The sequence below is a fragment of the Podarcis raffonei genome, chromosome 16 (genome assembly GCF_027172205.1).
Source record: "Podarcis raffonei isolate rPodRaf1 chromosome 16, rPodRaf1.pri, whole genome shotgun sequence".
NCBI classification, from domain to species: Eukaryota; Metazoa; Chordata; class Lepidosauria; order Squamata; family Lacertidae; genus Podarcis; species Podarcis raffonei.
Window position 1 is genome coordinate 24,284,056 of NC_070617.1, and position 19,187 is coordinate 24,303,242.

The window sequence follows — 19,187 nt, forward strand, 5'->3', positions numbered from 1 at the left end:
ACCTTTTTTAACAGAAATGTCTTTCAAAGATATTAAGGCCACATTGTTATCTGTGCTGCTTTTCAGTTTGCTGCGGTTAAATTTGAAACTATGGGTTGCATTTTATGTTGTGTTTCTTTGCTTCTCTCTTTCTCTCTCTCTCTCTCTCTCTCTCTCTCTCTCTCTCTCTCTCTCTCTCTGTGTGTGTGTGTGTGTGTGTGTTAGAAATTTAGAAAAAAGCTAACAGTTGTTTAGGAACCCATCTTACAAAATTCAGCCCGGATTGTGAATTCCGACACTGAGCATTCGGAACTACAAACGCTTGTTAGAGAGCTCTGCTTTGCACATCTGTGTTTCCCCAGGAGTCTGACCTGTCCTTGTTCCACCTGCAAAAAAGCAGGGCTTTTAAGCTGTCAGGAGCATCTTGCCGTATTGTGCCTTTAATTGCTACACAGGGGATTGCCTGTCTTGTCTGGACTCCGCTTGACTAAGAATAGGAAAAGAGGGCTAGCCATTCTGCCTGGCTTCGGAGGGGAGGGAGGATGGGAAGGAATTTGCAATGTGTGTGTCTGTCTCTGTGTGTAGCAGAGCTTATGTCCAGGGAGGGGATCAGTACCGGATTTACGTGTAAGCTAAACAAGCTGTAGCCTAGGGCCCCACCGCCAAAAAATTTAAAGGAAAAAAACAACTGGATGTACATTTCCAAAATACAAGATAAAAAACAAATAAAATAAAATCTACATACAGCAACAGTGTTTTGTGTTGTGTAGGCTCCTATGATGTAAGTAATGGGCCCCGCCTGCTCGCCTGCTCCCTAAAATATCACTGGTTTGCTCATTTCTGTATATAGGGGGCCTACATTCTGCATGTGCAAATGGCTTTAGATACCTATTAGGTCCATAAACTACCATATAGCATATATTCAATCCAAAAAGCAGTGACAATTTGTTGTTGACAAAGGGCAGCTGGACATATAAAGCGCCCCATTATCTTCAGTAGCTTAGGGCCTCATCAAACCTAAATCCGGCCCTGGAGGGGCTCACTCTCTGCCTCAAATACCCCAGTCTGAACACACACACACCAGCTGTGCAGCTGTATATATTAAATAAAGTATGTGAACTAAACAGGGATATGAGCTCAGTTTGCATGACTGTTTCCATTTAGGGGTTCATGGCTGCAAATTGTGGGGTGGGGCGGGGGGAGTCAGAGCACTAAATAGCATGGGCTGTGGTGGAATGCAAATATCAGAGAGGTATTTTTTGCAGCAACAGCCTTGGACTCTCTCTCCCTCTGTGTGTGTGTGTACATATGCGTGTGTATGTCCCCATCTGGACTGGTCCCTTCATTTTCTCCTGGAGCATAATTCAACATGCTGTCCCCACCCCCCGCCCTGGGTTCCACATACTCTCCGCTAGAAACCTTGACAATTCTCTGCCCTGGCAATCCAAACCCTATGGCAACCCCACCAACACCACACCTCACCCCCCGCCAAAGAAAAACCCCTGACTTCTGCTATCTATATAAATTATGAAAACACATCAAATGTGCATAGGTTGTTTTATTTTGCATGGTTTTTCAATGCACAAGTCTAGTTTTGCTAGGACCTCCACAACTCCTGAAAATCTTATTCATGCAACATATCTCTGGCTTTGCAGGTTTCATTGGGTGTTTCCTGTATTCACAGATAAGACTTAAAGGTATATTCACAGCCTAAAGAGTTAGTAACCGGCTTTTAAAAGGAAAGGAAGGGAAAGGGAAAAGGAAAAGGAAAAGGAAAAGGAAAAGGAAAAGGAAAAGGAAAAGGAAAAGGAAAAGGAAAAGGACTTGAGATCCTCTGAAAGTTGAATTTTAGACCCAGTGCCGTTTTCTAGGTTCTTGTGTAATCTGAACATACCCATATAAAACGTCCTGTGGATTAATGTCCCATTAAGTGGATTAATAGGGACGCGGGTGGCGCTGTGGGTAAAAGCCTCAGCGCCTAGGGCTTGCCGATCGAAAGGTCGGCGGTTCGAATCCCCGCGGCGGGGTGCGCTCCCGCTGCTTGGTCCCAGCACCTGCCAACCTAGCAGTTCGAAAGCACCCCCAGGTGCAAGTAGATAAATAGGGACCGCTTACCAGCGGGAAGGTAAACGGCGTTCCGTGTGCTCCGCTGGCTCGCCAGATGCAGCTTGTCACGCTGGCCACGTGACCCGGAAGTGTCTGCGGACAGCGCTGGCCCCCGGCCTCTTGAGTGAGATGGGCGCACAACCCTAGAGTCTGTCAAGACTGGCCTGTACGGGCAGGGGTACCTTTACCTTTACCTTTACCTAAGTGGATTAATACCCCATTAGGATTCCCATTAGGGGTCTTCTAACCTCCCATGAGGGACCACTTAAATGTTCTAGCTGTGTATTTCGGCTCCTGGTGATGCCCAAACATTTTTAGTGCCTGCCCGGCAGGTGTGACAGCCCTTCCTCTTCAGACTTGCCAAAAGCAAGAGGCGCTTGGAAGCAACTCGGTATCGTTCTGTGTAGGTTCACTTTTGGGGAGCAGATTTTAAGTTTTTGGACAGGCTTCCCACATATGCTGGGGCATTTCCTGGGGGTCGCAGAGCCGCTGGCAGTGATTGGCTGAGCAGACCCAGTGTCAGAGAGAGGTTGGGCATGCAGCAAAAGGACCTCTGGCTGCCACTGGCTGAACTGTTCAGGTCCTGGGGAGGAAGGAAAGACGGGGGGCGGGGAGAGAAGCAGAGGGTGGGGGGGGGTCTAGTCCTAGGTCTGCGCTCTATGGAGCAGTTGCAGCAACAGGGGGCCACTCCTCCTCCACCAGTTTATGTAGCTGCCCCCGACAGACTGTGCGCACGCAGCTGGATACTACGCTTGCATGGAAACTGCCTGTGCTCTTCCCTCTTCATTCCCCTTCTGGTTCTGGGAGACGGGTACAGGAGAGGGTTGGGCCCTTCACTTGCCTGGCTTGCCTCTTCCTCCAGTGCTCCACCCTCCAGCTCTGAAGCTTCCCCTGCCTCTGTCTCTTGCCTCCTGGCTGGTACAGGTCCCCACAAATCACTGCCCCCCTCTCCCAAGTCAGGCTCCAGTTGCCCTCCAGCAACTATTAAAAGCCCTTTCCTTAAAAAAAACCCCAGTCAATTCCCAAAGGCATTCTCGGAATAAAACAGCCTTCACTTTTCTCTCGGAGGCCAACAAGGAGGGAGCCAGTCTCTGGCTTCTCTGGGAAGCCTGGGAGCAGCCACCGAGAAGGCCCTGTCCTGCATCCCCACCAAGCATGCCTGTGAGGTGGCAGGAGCAAGAGAAGGCCTTTCTCCGAAGATTTCGGAGCCTGGGCAGGTTCATATGGGAGAATACAGTCCTCCAGATGGCCATAGAGTGCTGACCCTCCTAGAATCATAGAGTTGGAAGAGACCATCTAGTTCAACCCCCTGCAATGCAGGGATCTTTCACCCAATGTGGGGCTCAAACCCATAACCCTGAGATTAAGAGTCTCGTGCTGTACTGACAGCTCCTGCAGCTCTCCCCTGCTGACCCCTTGCCTTCTCTCTGCTTGCAGGCCTGCCGCGACTTCCTGGATTTAGCCGAGACCCACAGCCGCAAATGGCAGCGGGCGCTCCAGTATGAGCGGGAGCAGCGGACCCGCCTGGAGGAAACCATTGAGCAGCTAGCCAAGCAGCACAACAACTTGGAGAGAGCCTGCCGAGGCGCCCCCTCCCTCTCTACGAACACCAGCATCCGCGCGTCCAAAGGTGAGGAGGAGGCCCGCTGCCACGACTGCTTCCATATTTGACAAGCAGCTCTTGCCTTAACACCTTAGCTGGCTAGGACCTTTCGCAGGGAAGGGCCGGAGCTCAATGTTAGAGCACCTGTGTTGCATACAGAAAGTCCCAGGTTTGATTCCCTGCAGCACCTCCAGGTAGGGCTGCAAGTCAATATACAGTGGTACCTCGGGTTACAGACGCTTCAGGTTACAGATGCTTCAGGTTACAGACTCCGCTAACCCAGAAATAGTACCTCGGGTTAAGAACTTTGCTTCAGGGTGAGAACAGAAATCACGCAGCAGCGGCGCGGCAGCAGCAGGAGGCCCCATTAGCTAAAGTGGTGCTTCAGGTTAAGAACAGTTTCAGGTTAAGAACGGACCTCCAGAATGAATTAAGTTCTTAACCCGAGGTACCACTGTAGGCAATAATGAGCTGCGTGGACCAATAGTCTGACTTGGCATAAGGCAGCCCTCCTATGTTCCTGCTTCATCCGGCTCTTTCCTTAGAACCATGGGGACTAGGAACTTAACTCTTTTTAAGGGGAAGGGCCAGAGCACCTGCTTTGCATGCAGAAGGTCCCAGATTCAATTCCCACCAGCATCTCCAGGGAGAGACCCTGAAACCCTGGAGAGCTGCTGCGGCTAAGCAAATCAGTCTCTTAAGCTTAAGCCAAGAAAGAGTATTTTCTATAAGACTGGATATCAATATACGTATCAAGACTTTGAGATTAGACCACTGGAGAAGCCTGGAAAACTATCTTGGGAGTGTGCTACCTGCAAGCCCCAGTAAAAGGGCCCCATCGGGGGCGAACAGAGGCCTCTTGATTACTTGGACTGCCAAGGCAAAACAGGTGCAAAACGCCGGCACCCTGTCGTCTACAACTTCATTAACATCTATCTACAACTCCACTGTAGGGACGCAGGTGGCGCTGTGGGTTAAACCACAGAGCCTAGGACTTTCTGATCAGAAGGTCGGCGGTTCGAATCCCCGCGACAGGGTGAGCTCCCGTTGCTCGGTCCCTGCTCCTGCCAACCTAGCAGTTCGAAAGCATGTCAAAGTGCAAGTAGATAAATAGGTACCACTCCGGCGGGAAGGTAAACGGCGTTTCCGTGCGCTGCTCTGGTTTGCCAGAAGCGGCTTAGTCATGATGGCCACATGACCCGGAAGCTGTACGCCGGCTCCCTCGGCCAGTAAAGCGAGATGAGCACCGCAACCCCAGAGTCGGGCCACAACTGGACCTAACAGTCAGGGGTCCCTTTACCTTTACCTTACAACTCCACTAGCACATCTCGGTTTTGTGAATAACACCGAACTTACCTTTTGTTGGTATCTTCATGAACTTATCTAAAAGACTGAGTTAAGCATTGGAAAAATCTATTGAAACCAGACCTTATAAGTTCAACTTAGGTTGCGTAGTTCACAAGTCTCTGTGGCTTTGTTTAATCTTTTGTATTTTCCCTGGCAAGGTGGCATGACGGATGGGGGCTGGCGGCAGAGACTCAGGGGCCTGCATTGCAGCGGGTTGGACTAGATGATCCTTGGGGACCCCCTTCCAACTCTACAATTCCATGATTCTAGCTCCCATCAGCCCCAGCCAAGCCAGCAGATTTGCTCACCTGGGTATTATTGCCAACAGGGAGCGTACAGAGCGTGAAAGCGGAAGCCAGTGATGAAGATGAGGAGACGGAGTACTTCGATGCCATGGAGGACGCACAAGCTTTCATCACAGTAGCTGCGGATCCATCAAAGCACCACCGGTAGGTATGGCACCTGTTCCCTGGGAGCCGCCAGGCAGTCGGAAGCCCTAGCATAACAAAATCCACTTTAAAAAGAAGAAGGAAGAAACTGACCGTCTGCTGTTAGGGAAGTGACAGGGAAGTGCATTCAAAAGAGTTGGAATGGATGTGTGATTAGCAGGAAGTTGCATAAGCAGCCCCCAAGCAAATAAGAATGAAGGACTGTTGTTGTATAACCTGCCCACAAACAAATCAGAGTAAATGTTTGAGAGTAGATATACAGGTGAAACTCGGAAAATTAGAATATCGTGGGAAAGTTCATTTATTTCAGTAATTCAACCTAAAAGGTGAAACTAATATATGAGATAGACTCATGACATGCAAAGCTAGATATGTCAAGCCTTTATTTGTTATAATTGTGATGATCATGGCATACAGATGATGAAAACCGCAAATTAACAGTCTCCGAAAATTAGAATATTAAATGAAATTGGCAAAACAAGGACTGCAAATAGAGCAATATTGCACTTTGCATGTCATGAGTCTATCTCATATATTAGTTTCACCTTTTAAGTTGAATTACTGAAATAAATGAACTTTTCCACGATATTCTAATTTACTGAATTTCACCTGTAATCTACCAAGATGATCAAGGGTCTGGAAACCAAACCTGCTGAGGAATGGTTGAAGGAGCTGGGTATGTTTAGCCTGGAAAAGAGACCGAGAGGAGATATGACAACAATCTTCAAATCTCTGAAGGGCTGTCATGTGGAAGAGGGAGCAAGCTTGTCTTCTCCTGCTCCAGAGGGTAGGACTCGAACCAACAGCTTCAAGAAAGGAGATTCCGACTAAACATCAGGAAGAACTTTCTGATAATAAGAGCTATTTGACAGTGGAACAGGGTCTCCCTCAGGAGGTTGTGGACTCTCCTTCCTTGGAGATTTTTAAGCAGAAGTTGAATGGCCAACTGTCACGGATGCTAAATGACTTTTGGGGTCCCTCCCACCTCTACAGTCTATGATTCTATTATTCTAACCTCTGCGCAAGTTTTGTGCAGGCGGATCAGGATGAATGCAAAACAAATAGGTTGTGTGAAAGAGGCCATTTCCTCTCTTTGGAGCACTTGGCAATGGGTAGCAGGCCTCTTTTAGATCTTGCCCATTTTCAACAGACAAGTTTGGCTTTTCGTTAGATGCTTAGAAGGCCACCCCTAATGTTGCATTCAACTTGAAGCGGAGGAAAGAAACCCCCTTTCCTTCAGTGCCTCCAACCAATTCAGTAAAAGAGCAGATAAAAGAAAGTTTTTTTAAAAAACACATGTGGAACTCACTGCCACATGAGGCAGTGAGGACCACCAACTTGAATGCTTTAAAAGAGGATTGGGCAGATTCGTGGAGGAGAGGGATACCAGAATGGCTATGCTCTGCCTCCACAGTCAGAGAGGCAGCAATGCTTCTGAATACCAATTGCTGGGAACCTCAGGAGAGAAGAATCCTGCTTGTAGGTTTCCCATTGGGGCATTTAGTTGGCCACCGCAAGAACAGGATGCTGGACTAGATGGACCACTGGCCTGATCCAGCAGCCTCTTCTTCTGTTCCTGTGCCCAATTCACTCTTCTCACCTGCCTGGTCCAGAAAATCTTGCCTTTGGGGCTTTGGACAAGCTGGCTAGCAAGCTGGCTTTGTAGGAATGTGAAGCCATGCATTTGCATATCAGAACCCGCCCATTTGTGACGCTCTCTCTCAAGGGCATGTTCTGCAGCAGAGGCTTCCGTTGTGGATGGGTAACTCTCGCTCGCGGCTCCGGGCTTCTGTGCGCCGCCTCATTCACTGCTGCCCCCTGCGTTTTCTCTGCAGGCGTGCCGGCAGCAACATTAGCGGGACCAGCGAAGGCCGAGGGGAGAGCTGGAACCTGGACGACAACGTAAGCACATTTTGCAAAGTTTGAAATGGGAATTTCCCTCCCCCACCCCCTTGGTGGCACCATGCATGTTCTAAGGCAGGGGTGGCCGGAAGGGTTATGGCTTACTGATGGGGCAGCGCTTCTGCTTTTCTGGAAGAGAAGCCTTATTTGAAATCCCAGAGAACCACTTCAGTCACAATGAGCTTCCTATGCTTGTCATTGGCCTGCCAACACCTCCCACCCACCCACAATACCTTCCTCCCCATAATAATAATAATAATTTTATTATTTGTACCCCACTCATCTAATTGGGTTGCCCCAGCCACCCTGGGTGGCTCCCTACAAAATATTAAAAACACATCAAACATTAAAGACTTCCTCATACAGATGTCTTCTCAAAGTGGTGTACAGTGGTACCTCAGGTTACATACACTTCAGGTTACATACGCTTCAGGTTACAGACTCCGCTAACCCAGAAATATTACCTCGGGTTAAGAACTTTGCTTCAGGATGAGAACAGAAATCGTGCTCTGTCGGTGCGGCAGCAGCAGGAGGCCCCATTAGCTAAAGTGGTGCTTCAGGTTAAGAACAGTTTCAGGTTAAGAACGGACCTCCGGAACAAATTAAGTACTTAACCTGAGGTACCACTGTTGTTCTTTATCTTCTTGACATCTGATGGGAGGGCTTTCCACAGGGGAGGTGCCACTACCAAGAAGGCCCTCTGCCTGGTTCCCTGTAGCTTCACTTGTCATGGTGAGGGAACTGCCCGAAGGCCCTCAGAGCTGGACCTCAGTGTCCGGGCTGAACAATGGGGGTGGAGGCACTCCTTTATCAATATGATAGAAATTTATTTGTATCAGCTGCTAGCCTTTGCCATTCAGGGACAAGCATATAAAAGCACAGCCAAGCAGCTAAAATTAGCAAGCTGAATTAAAGTCAGCAGCCGTTGTGATTTTGGGCTGCTGGGGAGATCACTTTCCCGTATGGAGAGGTGGGCGGGGAGCTGAAAGTCTCAAGGTGTGTTGCCTACTGACTGGCCCCCTGAACTCTCCCTCCTGCTCTGCTTCCTCCCCAGGTGTTCGACAGCTCTCACCAAGCCAGCTACGACGGTTCAAGCAAAGATGGCATTCACAAGAAGAAGAGGCGGACTCGGGTCCCGGACAAGCCCAACTACAGCCTTAACCTCTGGAGCATAATGAAGAACTGCATTGGCAAAGAATTGTCCAAGATTCCCATGCCTGTATGTGATTCCCCACTGCCCCATGCTCTGGTTCCGGGGAATGGGGGTGGGGCATTTCCAGGCCACGTTCTCTTTCTGGGTGGCCTTCCCGGGGGCCGCATGCCAATGTTGGGTGGGGCCAGAGATAAAAGTGGGAGGAGAAATTGATGTGAACTTTACCTTTGTACAGTATGCTAGTTCCTACACACACAATGCGATAAGGGGTTTTGTCTTGTATTAAGTCGAACCGGGGGGGCATCTGTTGGAGGTGCATCTCTTTACCCTGAAATATGACACTTGAGTTGTATACTTTTTGGTCCCCCCGTATTTCTGTGACAGTAAGTCGTTTCAAACTGCTTTTAACATTGCGATTTTTGCGACTTGCCCTGGGACCTTAGGGGGAAGCGGGGATAAGCAATCACCATCTCGCTGGCTAAGTCAGGGAGATTTCCCAAACACTTAGGCTCTTTGACAGCAATCTGCTTGAATGGCACCGATAGAGGAATCCTCTCTCCTCCCCACTTCCCCTGAAACAAAATATAGTCGTACCTCCGCTTACATATCCCTCCGGTTACATAAACTTCAGGATATGTAAGCGGCAAACACGGAAATGTATTTCCTGGTTTTTGCCGCACACACATGCGCAGAAGTGCTCTACTGCTGTGCACACATGCGCAGAAGCAGTCTCTCTGGTTGCAAAATCTCGGGATCCAGCCAGACCTCCAGAAAGGATCCCATCTGCAACCGGAGGTACCACTGTGCTAGTTTCAGGGTTGCAAAAAGGGAGAAAAGGGTTAAACTCCACCTTCATATTTGCTCCCTTCCTGTTTATTTATCAGCCCCCTCCCCTGCAACACCCACTTCTCCCTTACTGGCATTTCAAGAAACCCAATTGTTAGATGCAAAGGCTCATTTAATGCTGCTTACAATTGGTCCTATAAGGTAGCAAGCAGAGAGAGGGAGAGAGAGAGAGAGAATGGGACCTTTGGCAATAGAAAAAGGGCTAAAGCAGTTTCGCATCCCAGCCTTTTTTTTTTTAAAATATATTTATTAAGATTTTCGAATTTAATACAATAAAAAAAACAAAAAGTCAAAAAGAAAAAAAAGAAAAACAAAAAGCAAAAAAAATTAAAAACACATAAAGTTCACAAAATCTATTTTTCAATAACATATTTCCCTGACCTCCTCATACCCCCCTTTCTTGTATTCCAATTCAAATTGTTAATTCAGCAAATCCTTATCCATAATTTTTAACCTATTTCTATGCTTAATTTAACATATTATTATTTTACTTTTTCTCTTCCATTCATTTCCTCAATTTATTTTTGCTAACCTTATTTTCCTTTAATTTAGTCCGTTTTAAAACAAACCAATTTTACCTTATCTAAACTTCAACATCAACACTTGTACCTCAATACACATTCTTAAAACATTCTTTCTAAAGTCGACCCAGATTCCCTTCCACGAATTTCCCAAATTTCATACACATTATGAAAACAAAATGAAAACAAAAACACATTATAATTATGTACCCTTTGGATTCCCAAGCCCCACACCCCCCTTTCCCGGTTTCAGTCCCCCACAAATATCCACCAGTCTTAATCTAGTATTAGCCTGGAGATCTCACATCCGAGGCTCTTAATTCTCTCTCAATTCCTCTCTGCTGGTTTTTCTGATAGTCCTTAAAATTAAACACCAAATCTCGGAGAAGCTCTGGCCCTTCAGGATCCATATTTCTTCCAACCAGTCCTCCATACTTAAAAGTGGGGCCCAAATCTTGTTTCTTACTCCTTTCAAAACCAAATGTCCCCAAGGCTCCAACCTCCACCTTAAGCAAATTTGTAATCCTTAGGTCTTCAGATCTCCACATAAGGAGATCTCTCCTTTTTTCCATCTCCAATTCAGGCCAGATTTTCCACATCAAGTTCTTATTTTCCTTCATTGCCATCATATCAAACCTCAAGTCCTCTTTCATCATCTGCAGAATTACAGTTCCTCCTTCCTTTTCTTCAGGGACAACATATGTCTCCTTCTCCAAGTTCTCAATGTTGTCAAGTTTCTCTTTCTGTTCAGTTGGATAAACTTCCTGATTCAAATCCTTATCAGGTTCCATGATATTGTTTACAGTTGAGTCCAGAGTTGTAACATTTATAGCCAAAACATCAATTTGGCCCTGTAACTTTCCCAAGAGAACAAAGGCTCTGTCCAATTCAGCCTGAACTCTCCCTCCTCCAGCCATTCTTGTAATGTCCCAAAACCCCCTCTAGAGGGATTTTGGTTTCTTAATGTTCATTCCAGTTCAAATCCAAAAATCCAGTTAGTTTGTATCGGTTCTTCCTTGTTTTCAACAAATTGTAACAAAAATTGTAACAGATATAACCAGCAGAAGCAGCAGAAACAAAGTTCTCTTTTTCTGTCTTGACAGCTAATTTGACAGCTGTCGAGCTCTTTAGTACCTCATCAACAGGCTCTCTCGCGGAACACTCCCGAGTCCGGGAGGGTGACACTTCAGCTCCCAAAATTAGCTCTTTTATCCTCCAGGAAGATTTCTTATACTGCCAAACCGTGAAATTAAAGTCTTTTACCAAAGAAGGAAAAAAGAGGTTCTCTCGACCTTAGTTAGCAGGTCTTTGCTTTAACTTGTTTACAAGACGGGGAGGCAGACTTCCTTTTTACACCTTCCCCCATCATGCCTAATTCTTAAAAAAAAAAAAAAAAATCTTTACGATACCAATTTCCGTAGTACTCACGGGTTGTTACTTTTAGAGTTCAATTGTTCCAAAGAAGAAGTCAGCGCTCTCCGACCATGGCAATGCGGCTTCACTCTGCAGGAGAAGCAGTCGACTCTCAGCACCGCGCCGCTCACCCCGTCCCCCGTTCCGAAGCCTTTAAAAAGGCTCTTCACAGGTCGGGGGCGCGCAAATGGTGCCCGCCGAGTCACCAGGTTCACAGGCTTAACCGCCTGTGATTTTTAAGGGTCCCCGCGTCACCGCAGCGGCAAGACCCGATCCTACAGAGCCGATTCCCTCCGGAGCTCAGAGGGAATCCGCCATTAGTCGATGGCGCTAACCCGGAAGTCCCCAGCCTTTTGTTTTCCCATTAGTGACAAGGCTGGTTGTGGCCACAGGAACCCAGTTGGCAGGTAGTGGCGAAGATTTGTAGCTTGTGTGGCTGAGCAAGTCCGTCCCTGTTGTGGGGAGTTGGTGGTGGGGAGAGGGGAGGTTTAAACTCTGCCTTCAAAGGCAAGAAAGCCACCTACATGCTCTGCTCAGGAGTGCCTGGACAGCTAGCCGGGGTTGGCAGCGGCCCAGCAGCACACAAGCCACTGGCAGCGCCTGCTTTTGAAACAATCAGATATGTTTAATCAGGAAGTAATTGAATGCTTGCTTGTTACATTTCCAGAGCTGCTTCCTGATTGAGCCCACGCAGGGCAGATGCTGCCGGCGATGCTCTCCGTAGCAGAGATGCTCTGGCACTTCTTCCCTTTGCAGATTGTCATAGTCAGTATATTTATAATCTGCATTTCTCACAAGTAAATCTGTGCCTAAAGCAGTTCGCATTAAAATAAATAAATGTCTACACAATAACAATACATAATAGGACATATGATGTTCCTGCAACGTAACACTAAAAAATTAATAATCAGCAGTTGAACCAGTGTTTCTCAAACTAGGATCTCTAGCTGTTGTTGGACTGCAATTCCCAACATCCCTGAGCTAGGGATGATGGGAATTGTAGTCCAACAACAGCCAGAGACCCGAGTTTGAGAAACACAAAGTTTAAACAGTTCATTTGACATATACATACAGCTTACCAATAGGTCAAGTCCAAGTATCCCATTAAGAAATTCATTTAGAAAGGTCCAGGGGTTGGACGGTGGGGCAAGGCAGGTGAGAAAATCTATCCCCCAATGGTCAAAATGGAATCCCCAATGCTCAACTCAGGTGCAGATATCCTTGTGCATTTTTTAAAGTTCAACACAAATGAAGCACATTTAAATTTAATAAAGTGGGCCTTCACACCTCCTGGTTATCTCAGTCCCTGTAGGAACATTGGAAGCTGCCTTTTACTGAAGTCAGACAATTGGTCCGTCTAACTTAGGGCAGTCTGCACTGACTGGCAGTGCCTCTTTAGGCAGAGGAGATTCCCAACCCTCCCTGGGGATTGAACCTGGGACCTTCTGCATGGGAAGCAGATGCTTTTCCACTGAGCTACAGCCTTTCCCCAACACAGACAGGTATAATAATAATAATAATAATAATAATAATAATAATAATAATAATATTTTATTTATACCCCACCCATCTGGCTGGGTTTCCCCAGCCACTCTGGGCGGCTTCCAACAAAACACCAAAATACAATAACCTGTTAAACATTAAAAGCTTCCCTAAACAGGGCTGCCTTCAGATGTCTTCTAAAAGTTTGGTAGTTATTTTTCTCTTTGACATCTGGTGGGAGGGAGTTCCATGGGGCTGGTGCTACTACCGAGAAGGCCCTCTGCCTGGTTCCCTGTAACTTGGCTTCTCACAGCGATACAACCACCAGAAGGCCCTTGGTGCTGGACCCCAGTGTCCGGGCAGAACGATGGAGATGTTCGCCTCTTTCCCCCAGCGTCCCACTCTCAGTGAAGGGGATCTGCTTTAGCCTTGAGTATCTAACATCAGCATTTCCCCCTTTTGCTGCAGAGGGTCTTGCTGTTCCAAAATCTTAGGCCATGCATAGGCAAACTCGGGCCTCCAGATGTTTTGGGACTACAACTCCCATCATCCCTGGACCACTGGTCCATCTGGAGGCCTGAGTTTGCCTATGCTTGTCTTAGGCCCTTTCCTTCCCTCCCACGCCCAGTGGGTAGCAGAGAAAGAGGGGTGGGGGGTTTGCTCACAGCAGAGCCTGGTCTTTGTACAGTGTCTCCACTCCCCCTTTGAGTCAACAGGGAGTCTTTCCCCTTCAATTACGCAGGAACGTGCCCCTGGCGAAGGACACAGTGGCCCCTTAATAGCCCTGGCACTGCGATGTATAAATAATCCCTGCATCCAATACACACAATCCGTAAAATTGCAGCAGTGGGCCAAATGGAACGATCCGGTGGGGCCTTTAAATCAGTCATTGCCGCTCCTGTGGCAGCAAAGAGATTAAAGTTCACATAGAAAAGCCACACTGGGAGAGGCTTGGAAATGTAATATCGTTTTGGCATGACGGTAAATCTTCCGCCTTCGCGGGGAGCTTTTTGTGTGGATGACAAAGGACTTCAGATACAGACACATACCACTTGCAATTATATATACATATATATTACATGCTCCTTTATGGGTTTCCCAGCCAAGCTGCTAATCATACTCGCTCAGCTGCAGCATAACATTCACTCCCATCCTGGTTTTTTTTTTAATAGAGAGATGCTTGCTGTTTCCCCATCCATATATCCCAGGCATAGGCAAACTCAGCCCTCCAGATGTTTTGAGACTACAATTCCCATCATCCCTGCCCACTGGTCCTGTTAGCTGGGAATGATGGGAGTTGTAGTCCCAAAACATCTGGAGAGCTGAGTTTGCCTATGCCTGATATATCCCTTCTCGCCTAATAAGTAACAGCAGAAGAGTCCAGTGGCAGGATCAGGCCAAGGGCCCATCTAGTCCAGCATCATCTTCCCACAGTGGCCAGCCAGGTGCCTCTTGGGAAGAAAGCCTGCAAGCAGGACCTGAGCGCAACAGCTCTCTCTCTCTCTCTCCCCATTTGCAGCCCCCAACAGCGGAGGCAGTTTCCTCTTTGTACAGCAAAGGAGATCATCTGGAAGCCTTTGGGAGTGATTGCTTGAGGACATTTAAACAGCTGAATAGCTCAGTCGGTAGAACATGAGCCTCGTGGTCTCAGGGTTGTGGGTTTGAGCCCCAGGTTGGGCAAAAAGATCCCTGCATTGCAGGAGGTTGGACCGGATGATCCTTGTGGTCCCTTCCAACTCTACAATTCTATGGTTTCGTGTGTGTATGATGGCGGATAGATTTCCACCCCTCCTGTCCCAACTTGCAAAAGTAGCCCGGACCACTCACGGGAGGTCTCTTTTTCTCACTGGCTTTCTTCAAACATCACAGGGTTTGCATTCTGCAGGGGGTGATCCAATAGGACTGGGTTATAAGGTGTCTGCTCCCTTGCTGCTGCGTGGAGATTTACAAAGTGGTATATTTGTTGTTGTTTAGTCGTTTAGTCGTGTCCGACTCTTCGTGACCCCATGGACCAGAGCACGCCAGGCACTCCTGTCTTCCACTGCCTCCCGCAGTTTGGTCAAACTCATGCTGGTAGCTTCGAGAACACTGTCCAACCATCTTGTCCTCTGCCGTCCCCTTCTCCTTGTGCCCTCCATCTTTCCCAACATCAGGGTTTTTTCCAGGGAGTCTTCTCTTCTCATGAGATGGCCAAAGTCTTGGAGCCTCAGCTTCACAATCTGTCCTTCCAGTGAGCACTCAGGGCTGATTTCCTTAAGAATGGATCGTTTGATCTTCTTGCAGTCCATGGGACTCTCAAGAGTCTCCTCCAGCACCATAATTCAAAAGCATCAATTCTTTGGCAATCAGCCTTCTTTATGGTCCAGCTTTCACTTCCATACATCACTGCTGGGAAAACCATAGCTTTTACTATACGGACCTTTGTTGGCAAGGTGATGTCTAAATGCCTTCAAATAATAAAAAAAAATGAGATAGAAAGAGAGTGATTCCCTTCTCCTCCCCTTGGGTTAGCAACCAACCTCTCTGGCTTTCTGCAGGTGAACTTCAATGAGCCGCTGTCCATGCTGCAGAGACTGACAGAGGACCTCGAGTACCATGAACTGCTTGACAAAGCCGTCAAGTGTGAGAGCTCCATTGAGCAGATGTGCTTTGTGGCTGCTTTCTCCGTGTCTTCCTACTCGACGACAGTCCACCGGACGGCGAAACCATTCAATCCGCTCCTGGGAGAGACCTACGAGCTGGACCGGCTAGATGAGCTGGGTTTTCGCTCTCTCTGTGAGCAGGTGAGGAAAAGGGGAGGGGAACTGGTGTGCCATTGTGGGGTGGGCCCACGTGGGGGTTGGGCCATGGAGACCTCGGTTGACATTCTCTGCTTGGCCATGGATGGGCCTGCCATTCTCTTCCAGCTCAGACCCAGATTACTCACATCCGTTGTTTCATTTATTTGTTCCTTTTTAAATGTTCAGAACTTTATTGTATACTATGTACTATACTATACATAGTACCGTATCTTTTGCTCTATAGGACACACTTTTCCCCCTCCAAAAATTAAGGGGAAATGTGTATGCATCCTGTGGAGCGAATGCAGGCTCCTTGGCTTCAGTGATAGCAACGCAAAGCCTCCGAAGTGCAGAGGGAGCGCTCCCTCCACGCTCCGGAGGCTTCGCATTGCTTTCGCTGAAGCCTAGAGAGCGAGGGGGTCGGTGCGCACCGACCCCTCTCACTCTCCCGGCTTCAGGGATAGCCGCCTGAAGCCTGCGGAGCACAGCGCGAGTTCCTGCTGCGCTCCGCAGGCTTCAGGTTCCTTTTGCTGAAGCCGGGAGAGCAAGACTCCGTTTCTCCTGCCGCTTCGCTGAAGGGGCGCTGAGCAGAGAGGGGGAGAATTTTTTTTTCTTCTTCTTCCCCTCTAAAACAAGGTGCGTCCTATGGTCGGGTGCGTCCTATAGAGTGAAAAATACAGTATATTGAACTGGCTAGATTAACAGAAGCAATTAGAGACCACACTAGACAAGAATTTCAAAAAGCATGGGGAAAATGCAGAGAATACTTCACAAAACAGTGCCCTAAAATACATACCTGGACTTGTTTCGATTAATGTCTGCAGAAGACTTTGTGGATATTTAAGTTATAATTAGAAAAATCTTAATAATTATTCATAAAGGAAACAGCTTATAAGAAGTAAATAAGGATGCCAGAAACAGGATAAAGGAAGTTTTTTATTTGGTTGTTTGTATTGTTGTATATTATGCTAGTTGTGTGTTATGTTCGTGTCTGATGGAGGTGGATTTCTGTGTTGGGGGGGTGGGGGATTTGTGTTATGTTGTAAATAAAATTTCCAATAAAAATTAAAAAAAAGAAAGAAAGAACTTTATTGTATTAGTAAAATAGCAATCCAATAAGAAACAGAAAAGGGAAAAGGAAGGAAGGGAAACTTTACAGAACAAAAAAACTGGGTTCGCAGCCATTATCTCATAATACATTTAGTGTTTACAGCAGGCCTGCAACTTAACGCTTATCTTTCTTACGCAACTGCAACTTTAGATGGATCGTGAATAAAGAAATAGAAAGGGAGCAGGAGACTGTTGGATACGGAGATCTTGTGAGATCTTGTAGGGCCATCCACAGGATTTTCCTTTGTGGAAACAGCTTTTGAAGCCCGATACCTTGCTTGCAGGACTCTGGGACTGTTGCACAAGATCTCACAGGGCTCTCTGAGATCTCGGATGTTAGGTATAATTTCCGTTTTCCAATTTTGAGCCAGCATAATTCTTGCGGCTGTAGTGGCATAAAGAAATATTATCTTATCTTCTTTTTTAATTTCTTTACCCAAAATTCCTAGCAAAAAGGCTTCAGGTCTTTTGGGAAAGGTATATTTAAAAAAAATTTTAAGCTCATTATAAATTAGTTCCCAAAAGCCTTTCACTTTATTGCATGACCACCACAGATGATAAAAATCGCCTTCTGCTTCGCCACATTTCCAGCAACTTTTGTTCTTTAATCTATACATTTTAGCCAATTTCACCGGTGTATGGTACCACCTATATATAATTTTCCATATGTTTTCCCTCAGTGCCATACACGCTGTAAACTTTATGTTTTTATTCCATAGTTCCAGCCATCTTTCAAAATCAATATTATAGCCAATATCTATCGCCCATTTGGTCATTGCCTCCTTCACCTCCTCGTCTTTTGTATACAACTCGAGTAATATATCATATATTCTAGACAGTATTTTACTCTTGCCTTCAACAACCTCCACATTAAACTTAGATTTTTTATCCTCAAAACCTGCTTTCTTTTTATCTTCTTTTAACAAATCATTCACCTGGTGGTATTGCAACCAACCAGTGAGTAAGTTTTTTATTTCTTCATACGGTCTAAGTTTAATACCTTGTTCTGTTTTACTTATAAGATCTTCATAGGTGGCATTTTTCTCTTCCATATTAGTTTTCTTGATAGTTAACACCTCTATTGGTGAGATCCACCAGGGGGTCTTCCTTTCCAATAAATTTTTATTTCTCTCCCATACCTGAAATATTGGTCCCCTGAAAATGTGATTTAGAAAGCCCCTGTGCACCTTCACCTTTTCATACCATAGGTACGAGTGCCACCCGTAAATGGTAAATTATGCCGAGCTTGCCAGGATAACAGGAAGAATAAGAGATCAAGATGAACAGGAATTTCATAAAAACTGGAATAAATATTGGAAATACATTGGAAATAACTTGTAGACGATATTAGCGGGGATGGAGCAACTCTAACAGCAGTTAATATATAAGATTAAAAACAAAATACGTGATTACAGAATATTTTTTTTTGATACTTACCAAAAGGGTAGAGGGGAGTCCAAAGGTTTTTTGTTTGTTTGTTTTGTTTAGGGAAGGGATATAATAAACTATGTAAATGAAATATATGTATATCTATATATATATTGTAATATTTATTGGCATGTTTATTTGTGTACCTTACATTTATAAGGAATTGTTTATTTACAAAAATTTGAATAAAAATGTATTGACAGAGATCTCGGATGGTGGGATCCTTCTGACTTCGTGCAATGTTGAGTTTGTGCACTGACCCCTGGAACATAACCCTTGCATAAGTTGTGGGCCTGCTGAACTGTTTTGCCAACCTCTTAGACCTAACACCATTGGGGTTTGTTTCTCCTTGGGTCTCCCCTCACTCCAGGTGAGTCATCACCCTCCAGCCGCGGCCCATCATGTCTATTCCAAGCGAGGCTGGACACTGTGGCAGGAAATCACCATTGCCAGCAAGTTCCGAGGGAAATACCTCTCCATCATGCCTCTGGGTAAGCACTCTGCTCCCCAGGTAGAACGTTCTGTGTCCTCGGCAGTTAATCATTCCTTGGCATAGATCATAGAATCATAGGGTTGGAAGGGACCCTGAGGATCATCTAGTCCAAGCTTCCTCAACCTCGGCCCTCCAGATGTTTTGAGACTACAATTCCCATCATCCCTGACCACTGATCCTGCTAGCTAGGGATCATGGGAGTTGTAGGCCAAAAACACCTGGAAGGCCGAGTTTGAGGAAGCCTAGTCCAACCCAATGCAATACAGGAATATACTGCTGTCCCTTACGGGGATTGTACCTTCAACCTTGGCGTTATCCACAACACGCTTAGGCCCGTTGTTGTTGGGGAATTCCTTGTATCTCTAAGGCAGGGTTTCTTGAACTGTTTTTGGACTACAACTTCCATCTTCCCTAGCTAGCAGGACCAGTGGTCAGGGATGGTGGGAATTGCAGTCCAAAAATAACCGGAGACCCAAGTTTGGGAAACCCTGATCTAAGAGATCTCCTCTATTTAAGAGCACCAAATCAACTTTTTCTTTTGCCGGCAACTGACTGAATCCCATAGGAAGATAGTG

General features: G+C 46.5%; 1 protein-coding gene across 5 annotated transcripts in view; it reads left to right on the top strand.

The window, feature by feature from the left end:
* OSBP2 (oxysterol binding protein 2) overlaps window positions 1-19,187 on the top strand; it is a 172,328-nt gene that overhangs the window by 132,137 nt on the left and 21,004 nt on the right. For all 5 annotated transcript variants that reach the window (XM_053369437.1, XM_053369438.1, XM_053369440.1 and 2 more), the window contains 6 exons: window positions 3,523-3,715; window positions 5,364-5,484; window positions 7,320-7,386; window positions 8,441-8,605; window positions 15,339-15,584; window positions 18,490-18,610. In XM_053369437.1, coding sequence (XP_053225412.1) covers window positions 3,523-3,715; window positions 5,364-5,484; window positions 7,320-7,386; window positions 8,441-8,605; window positions 15,339-15,584; window positions 18,490-18,610 — 913 coding nt within the window. The remainder of the gene's footprint in view (window positions 1-3,522; window positions 3,716-5,363; window positions 5,485-7,319; window positions 7,387-8,440; window positions 8,606-15,338; window positions 15,585-18,489; window positions 18,611-19,187) is intronic.